Source organism: Egretta garzetta, unplaced genomic scaffold (assembly GCF_000687185.1).
Source record: "Egretta garzetta isolate BGI_Z169 unplaced genomic scaffold, ASM68718v1 scaffold79, whole genome shotgun sequence".
Classification (NCBI taxonomy): domain Eukaryota; kingdom Metazoa; phylum Chordata; class Aves; order Pelecaniformes; family Ardeidae; genus Egretta; species Egretta garzetta.
The window spans coordinates 6,120,195-6,128,236 of NW_009260791.1; the positions used below are offsets into that span (position 1 = coordinate 6,120,195).

General features: G+C 41.7%; 1 protein-coding gene across 1 annotated transcript; it reads left to right on the forward strand.

The window, feature by feature from the left end:
- Positions 1-6: 6 nt before the first annotated feature.
- Positions 7-7,091, forward strand: LOC104133255 (E2F associated phosphoprotein). Its single transcript, XM_035902072.1, has 5 exons — positions 7-401; positions 1,607-1,705; positions 2,066-2,189; positions 3,071-3,190; positions 4,728-7,091. Exons 1-5 carry the CDS (start codon positions 338-340, stop codon positions 4,984-4,986), a joined length of 666 nt encoding a protein of 221 aa, XP_035757965.1. The 5' UTR covers positions 7-337; the 3' UTR covers positions 4,987-7,091.
- The last annotated feature ends 951 nt before the right edge of the window (positions 7,092-8,042 follow it).

Genomic DNA, 8,042 nt, shown 5'->3' on the forward strand with positions numbered 1-8,042 from the left:
GGCCGCAGCCAGTCAGCTGAAACTCCTTTGCACTAAAACCAGAGTTTTAACACCAACAAGCTAATAATAAACCATTTTAATAAATACATTTCCCATAAACACGCGAGTAAGCGCTTGCCGGTGCACCCATGCGGTTCAGATGTTCGTTCTGTAAATGACTGGGTCAGTGTTTTAAGCTGGGTATCCGTAATTAGGTGTGTAACACTTAAATATTTGTAGCTCAGAAGATGAGGTGGATGTGCTCTTACACGGCACTCCTGACCAGAAGCGAAAGCTGATACGGGAGTGCCTGACTGGGGAGAGCGAGTCTTCCAGCGACGATGAGTTCCAAAAGGAGATGGAAGCGGAACTGAACGCCACCATGAGGACTATGGAAGGCAAATGGAAATCACCAGAAATGGGTAAATGATGCTTAACATCTGCTTGCATATGAAAGTGTGAGTTAGGTGGTGTCCAGTTAAGGTGTGAAGTTAATGTGTTATTCCTGTGGCTAGAGGTGCGTGTGGTGACAGTCGAGTGCTTGTTTGAAGCCTACAGAAGATCTTAAAATGGCTGATCGCTTCTGCAGAAATGGTCACCAGGTGCCATTTAAGTGAACGCCTTTGTTCATCTTTTCTGAGACTTTGATTTTGGTGTTCCTGAACTTCCGATTTCCTGCTTTAATATGATTTCTCTTTGTTGGATCGGTCCCTCTTTTTCCAATATCTCTAACTTTTGTTTTCAGTTGTTCTTTCACATGTATTTAGAAGTTCCTTGAGCTGGTTGCGGTTTTGTACTTTTGTCTAGCGGCTCTGGATGCTGTCATAGTTTGCGTACTATGGGTGCAAGAGATGGATTGCTTTGGCGTTTGAAGAGCATATGTCCTTTTTACCTATTACAAAACACCTTGTGAAATGTTCTTAATTTCCTGGAGAATCAACGTAGTGTTCGCTTTAATGTAGGGACTTGACTTTGCATTCAGCAGGTTTAATATTTTTATCTGCCTTAGTGGACAAATCTGATCTGTAGGCTTTAGGTGTGCAACTGAAAAGATGTAGCAATAGTTATACCACCACAATCCATCCCACAGAGGATAGGATTTTTGGTGCAGACTGGCTGCGACACATGTGCTCGGCAATTCATCTAGGTCTACTTTGAGCTTCTGTGGCCCTGAAATTTTGAGGGCTTTTTTTAGTGAATTTCATTGTAGTTAAAGTTTGTGAAACAATGTGCCACACCTGTATTCCTTCCACATGACTGAAGATTTATGGAGTGTCTGAGATTGTGTGGATTATATAGGGCAGAGGCAGGCATGTTTGATGTGGTGCCCTCTATGCCTAAAGGGAGCATACCTTGGGAGAAACTTTCCTTTGAACTGTACCTGAGGTTCATCTCAGAGGGAGTGAGCATCTGTGCTCTGAGAGAGTGTCTGTAAATAACACAAGCGATGTCGATGGTCGCAATGTCACGATGTGGGAGTTAACTGGGAGTGCTGTTGCTTAACACGCAGGTAAAGCAGAGCACTTCTGGGTACAGTAACTTGAAGATGAAGGTTTGTTCTGGGCTGTATACTTGCTGTCCTTTTGGTGGGGTGTTCTTAAGCTGTTCTCTCTAATTTCACACGTAGGTACGTCCTCAAGTACTGAGCAGACTGGACCTGCCACCACTTCAAAATACTATGATGACATTTATTTTGATTCTGATTCAGAAGATGAAGATAAAACAGGTAAATGGCTGAGGAGAGGAGAGAGGTGGACATCTTTACATTAGCACTCTCAGATCCTGTAGAATCCTCTTGGGGGGTCAAGGGGCTGCTCCTGAAGGCAGTCTTTTGGGGGGAATTACCAGCCTACATCATCTCAATGTAGTTTCAACAACTTTGTGGTGTATCCCAATGTATGTAAGGTGTGTTAATGCTTTTGGGGTGGTGCATTTGGAGGAGCAATGAGCTAGACCTTTATGTTTTAGTTAAGACTTATTGTGAGCATGGAAAGGGAAAACTTGAAAAATGGATGTTTTGACTATTTAAACAGAGAATCATCATACATCTGATGGATGTAACATGCACTTGTACAACTCTTTCCAGCTACACAGGACGTCCAGAAAACCAGAAAACATCAGCAACGCCGGATTCTTTCCAATGATGAACTGCTATATGACCCAGAAGAAGACAACCGAGACCAAGAGTGGGTAGACTCACAAAGGAGGGGGTAAGAGACTATAAATATTTGAATTGCAGGATGCTTAATATAAAATGAAAAATTTAAATTAAAATGGTGAATAGGGAGAAAAAGCCTCTGCTGTCAAGTCTATGTAATGAAATTGGGGTTTTTTTTTTTTAGAATTTACAGCATAGAAATTCAAAAGCCTGTAATTTTTTTATGTATATATAATGGAAGTTGAGTCTTCAAAATGACAATTCTAAAACTTGCAATTTTTTAAAACCAAAACTTCCTAGTTTGGTAAGCCAATTTTGTCTGTAGATCTCATCTAAACAACCATATTGTGGGTGAAAAGATTGTAAGATTTGCTAATTTCAGTTTTTAATGCCCTATGATACTTTGATTGCTAAATTAATATCTGTTCCTGCTAAGTATTGTGTTTATGGTTTTGGAAAACTTTGAATTTAGTAAGCCACAAAATGTTCAGATAAAATAGGAACGGCACAAAGCTGCTTTACTGAGATTTTTTTGATGGGTGAAGTAGAAAAACGGCAGCTGCAGCAGAATTAAAATTCTCCACATAAATCTGTTGAAAAAAATTTAACATTAATGTGTTATAGCCTGCAGAGAATGCACTTGAGACAACCACCTCGTCAGAGGAGCGGGTTATTAGGCATAAATTCTCATGCTGCAGGTGTTTGTTTCGCCAAGTAAGCATCCTCTGTACAAAGTAAATGAAGATAGTGGTATGTGTTTTTTCCCCCAGTGTATTTATTTATGTGCTTTGAGTTAGTGGAAAAAGGTGTCCAGGAGGTGCCAAATACTTACTTGTGTATTTTAATATAAAAAAAGTTTAGAGGTTGAATTGATGTATCTGACAGTAAGGGCACGTAATTTCACTTTCTGTCTCTCCTTTCTTGCATTGGTAGGTACCGTAATCGAAGAAGAGCGCAGCCACAGCAGCAGACGAAACCTTCAGCTGTTCCAAATAGTGATGCTGTTTTGAATTGCCCAGCTTGCATGACAACGTTATGCCTGGACTGTCAGAGGTAACTGGTGAACACTAAGGGGTCTCTTTGCAGTGGTCTTTTTTTTTTGGTCAGTTGTATTTTTAGTGTATTTGCTTTGATCAATTGATTTGATCGAGTCTGTCTTGCGAGGTGGAGCTAATAAAAGAGAAGGCAGGTATATGTGAATCAGATTTAGGGGTGAATGACAGTTTGTAAGAATGATGATCAGCTTAACCTGCAACATGGAGATGAGGAAGAACAGTGTAGAACTTCAGCACAGCGGAGAGGGTAAACTATAAAAAAACATTTAATGGAGACCAAACAAGAAGTTCAGAGTGGGTGGTGGGTGGGGTTTCTGTTGGTTTTTTTTTTTTAAATATTGGCTTGATGTTTAGAGGCATAGAATTATTCCAGATTAACTGTTATTTTTGTGTGCAAGTGCCTTGCTTAGGGGAGGATTAAACAAAATCACGATAGTGCTTTCTTATTTGGTTTGAGTCTTAGCAGTTGTGATTTTGAGTATAGTTATATTAAATAGTGCCTGGAAAGCATTTAGGTGAGAACCCATAGTGTGTTTTGCAGCTCTCCAGTATCTGACTGCACTGCAAACCTAGTTAGTGTTGCTCACCCATGCTAAGGAGAGGACTCTTGAGCTGGGAATACGGGAGGAAGAAATCTTGTGAAACATGAGGAGTAAACTACCTCTCGTTTATTGAGTACTTTTGGTGCTTGAGGATGAAATTCCACAGCAGCCTAAAATCGTCTTAAGTACTGGGTGCTGTTTCTCACTCTCTTCCCTTTGCTGGCTATGGTATTCCTTGACCCTGTTCTATAGTTAAGTATTTCAGTTTGCTAAGCTGATGGAAAACTGGCCATTTTTATTGTCAGGCTGGTCTTTTGTGGTTTTAATAAACTGAAATATCTCAGCACAGAATTACACAAGCAGTAAAGCCAGCAGAAGTCGAGATAGGACTTCTGCAGCTGCCTGTTATGTTGGTTTAGGCTGCTGTAAAACTGCAGCCCGAGGGACGCTGTGTTGAATTGAACTGCAGCCACGTGTTTTGCTACGTACTCCAGCTATGCCGCTGTTACACTGATGGCAGCTGAAAATACGCTTTATATTTTTGTATAGATGTGCTTTTTCAAGTGTGATGCGTCCATGTTTGTTATTTATAAATAAGGAATTTCAGGCTCGCGAGATATTGTAGGATATAACTGCCAATATTTGAGTCATTTGTGCTCGCAACTTCATGATCTCTTGCCTATCATGAGCTATATGTAGCGATGCGTAATTCTGTAGGACCGATACCATTGTACTCTGGGGTGTTTATTTCAGCAAGAGACAATCTGTTTTTAAAAACACCTTAAAAACAAGACAGATGGCTACAATTCTATTTTTTAATTAGTTTTGTAGTTGTGACTTCTGTTCTGCTTATAAAACTTCCTATTTATTTGGCTTTCAGCCCTTTGGCGTGGTACTTCCTATCTTTAATCCCATTTCCAGTGACGATAACTGCTTTCTTGGAAGCGGAGTTTCACCAATGATGTGACTTGCATTTTCTCCCCTTCTCCCTAGACACGAATCTTACAAAACACAATATAGAGCAATGTTTGTGATGAACTGCTTTGTTAACAAAGAGGAAATTCTGAAATACAGAAAGAAGCTAAAGAAAAGAGGTAAGAAAATGAAGCGCGGCGAAGAAACTATACAGTCAAATCAAGAAGAGGAGGAAGTGTATCATCCAGTATTATGCACTGAATGCTCAACTGAAGTGGCTGTAATGGATAAAGATGAAGTTTTTCACTTCTTCAACGTTCTAGCCAGCCACTCCTAATGTGCAAAAGCAGGGGGGAAAAAATTCTGCACTGTTTAAGACTGTGTGAAGTATGAGAGATGCAGGCACGTAAGCCTTTTTTAATTATGGTCTTTTAAATGTATGTTTTCATCAGAGAACTTCGTAACTGTTGGATTTTTGTAAAGTATATGAAAGGAATAGTTAACTGCCTGCTTTTGAGAGCAATATTCTTTCACACTGTCAGGTGGTTGCATCATTGAGGATTTAAAATGTTGTAAATAGAATGTAATATCTTTGTATTATGATCATTCACTGTATATATACTACCCATTATCTCAATATGTAGTAGAACTGCTGCTTAGAATAAATACTGTGTAGTAACTGGTTCTCTGTAGCTGGATTGGTCATTTCACAGAATCATAGAATCGTAGAATCATTTGGTTGGAAAAGATCTTTAAGATCATCGCGTCTATGGCGCGTGGTAAACAGCTCTCAGTCGGGATGTTGGGCTTCTTCAGGCTGGTATTCTTGGCAGATTTGCACACATGTGGGTTTGATAAAGAAGGAATTGCCATTATATTTGGATTTTTGGCCCATTAAGATCTCAAAAATGGAAATTTTTACTTACACAGAGTGGAAGATTAGCTTGTATCAGGTTTTCTGGCATGGATCTTTTAAATCAACATATCTGTGCTTCGTAATACAGCTAAGAGTTTTTAATGTAAATAGGTACGTGAAGAAAATACTGGACTTCTTCTCTGTTGTCCTTTTTCCTTACGATGACACATTTTAAGCAGAATTTTATGGTCAGATCTATGACCATAGAGCTAGTTTGTATGCTTTTTTTGTTTCTTTAGTACATTTACAGCTTCTTTATGGAAGCATAAAGAGCTTCTGCTACTCGACATTGAGATTTCTTGCTTAGTCCATGAAGCCACTGCAGTGTTAACAGTGGATCCTTCCCTCTCTTCCTCCAGGCATGGTCCCAAGAGGTGAACTCTTGTCTTTTATTAGTAGGTAACTTCTCCTCTTTATAGCCTGGTATTTTTTAACTTCTCACTTTGAACAAGGGTCGATCTGAAAAAAAATCTCATCTTTATGCTTCTGCTTTTAATAGTACTAGGAATAATTTGTTGCATGTGCTTTGAGGGATTGTCAGAAATATCTAAACTTAAGAGGTAGGAACCTGAAGAACATACTTCTGTTGTGCCTTAGATTATAATAAAATCTTGTGACTCTTCGGTTACCTTTTGTAGTCCCTGGTGCTGTATTTTACTAATTAGGCATACTCATTCTACAGTGTTACGTGAGATTAGGAAGAAAAAAAATACATCGGTGGTTCTGTCAGGATTATGTGGGGAGAACACTGACTTCCTATTTCCAAGTCAGCAGAAACTTAACCTCTGCTTGATGAAGTAGAGAACTGTTGAGGCAGCTGCTGAGCGCTTCCTCTGCACGTGCAATTTACGATCAAAACTGAGCTGTGCTTGTTTTCAGGCTTGGGATCTGCCGGAGGTAAGATCTCAATCTCGTCTGTGCTACCTATGGTAGGGGAAACGCTACGCAGAGGAATACTGTCAATTTTCTTAAGGGGCTAAATAGCAAAAAACTGTCTCATGAGTGTGCACCATGCTGAAAAGGTGTAAGGGGCCTGGTGGGTTCAGGCAGGTGTAGCAAGAGATTTTGAAGTTTTCACGTTACCTTCCCTCTCATTTGGGTACTTTCTTGCTGCTGCTTCTTGCTTGCCCTATCTCTTGAATTGCAGAGCTGCTTCCTAGGAAGCGTTGGAGCAGGCAGGACCGGGGCTCGTTTGCCCTGTATGGGTAACATTCTTGCAGCTTTGAATGGGACTAACACTTCAGTTCCACTGAATACCCCACTTGTCCTTGAACTTTGTATGTGTTTATGTAGAAAGGAAGCTTTCATGATTACCACCACTTTTTCAGGCAGCAACACCAACCCAAGACTCCTCCAGCAGCAACTGCAGCAAGCCACAGCGGTCTTGGATAGGGACAACAGCTCCTGTAGCCAGTTGTGTGGGGGTATTAATCGTGTGAATGCTCTCATTTCTTCTTGTGCTGAAATAAATCTGCATAGATAAAGTGTGTCTAAATGACTTCTGGTTGCATTAAATCCCCTTTCAGATTCTGTTACACAAACCACTACAGTATTCAGTTTTCTCTGCCAGCTGGTTTTCTCTTTCCCAGTTATGTCCTGGTACTGTAGTGGTGTTTTGCAGCTGTGTAAATAACTCCTTTGCGCATCCTCCTGTGGCTGTATTTCCGTGGTTTTCACTGCACAGGTGAAGGTAGGGGCAGGGTGGCTGCAAGAGCAGAATCGCACTGCTCTGACTTAATTGCAAATTGATTTACCAAGCAGGGTCGATACCAGTTTCTAATCTATGGTGCGCACACTTGGCACGTGAGGTCCTGGCTGGTGGCCTGGCCCCAGTGCCTGGTGGTTGCACCTCATGCTCCGCTTAGTCATGGTGCCTGGTCACCACCTACGTCCCCTTCCAGCAGACTGTTAACCAGCGCCTTCTGAACTAGAGTGCCAGTATAAACTGCCAGCCTTTCTAATCATGCAATCCCAGGCCACTCTCTGGGAATTTCTCCTTACCTTAACGCCAGTTAGCGCTCCGGGCAGGGGTGTCCCACGCCCTCTGCTTTCTGGCCCCAGCTGCCTTAGGGAAGTGCAAAGTTAGCCATGGTTACAGTGAAATCCTGTCGCCTCTTTATTTTTCCCACGCATATGGGATTAATCTACTCAGATTAAGGTCTCATTTCCCAGGGCCATGTTCCTGGGTGGGCTTTACCCTCTGGCTGCTGCAGCCACTGAAGGCTCCTGCAGAGCCTTGTTACCGTACTTCCCACAGGCCCTGCCGGGCACAATCTTCACGTCTTCCGTAATTCCCAGAACGTCTGTTTAGATTAAACAGGATGAGAGAAAGGAGGCAGCAGCACCGCTTCCTAGGCGTGACTCGGGCCGGCAGTTTACCCCAAGTTCACGGCCAGCCATCGAATTTAACCAGATGGGACGCAAACTGGCAGCGGCTGCTGGATGTTAACGTTCCGCGGGCTCTGAGCCTGGGTGCG

Excerpts from the sequence above, each read along its gene's own strand:
- LOC104133255 (XM_035902072.1), top strand. The coding sequence starts at position 338 with ATGGAAGCGGAACTGAACGCCACCATGAGGACTATGGAAGGCAAATGG. Across the intron at positions 402-1,606 it reads ATGGAAATCACCAGAAATGG|GTACGTCCTCAAGTACTGAG; the intron begins GTAAATGATGCT and ends TTTCACACGTAG. Across the intron at positions 1,706-2,065 it reads AGAAGATGAAGATAAAACAG|CTACACAGGACGTCCAGAAA; the intron begins GTAAATGGCTGA and ends AACTCTTTCCAG.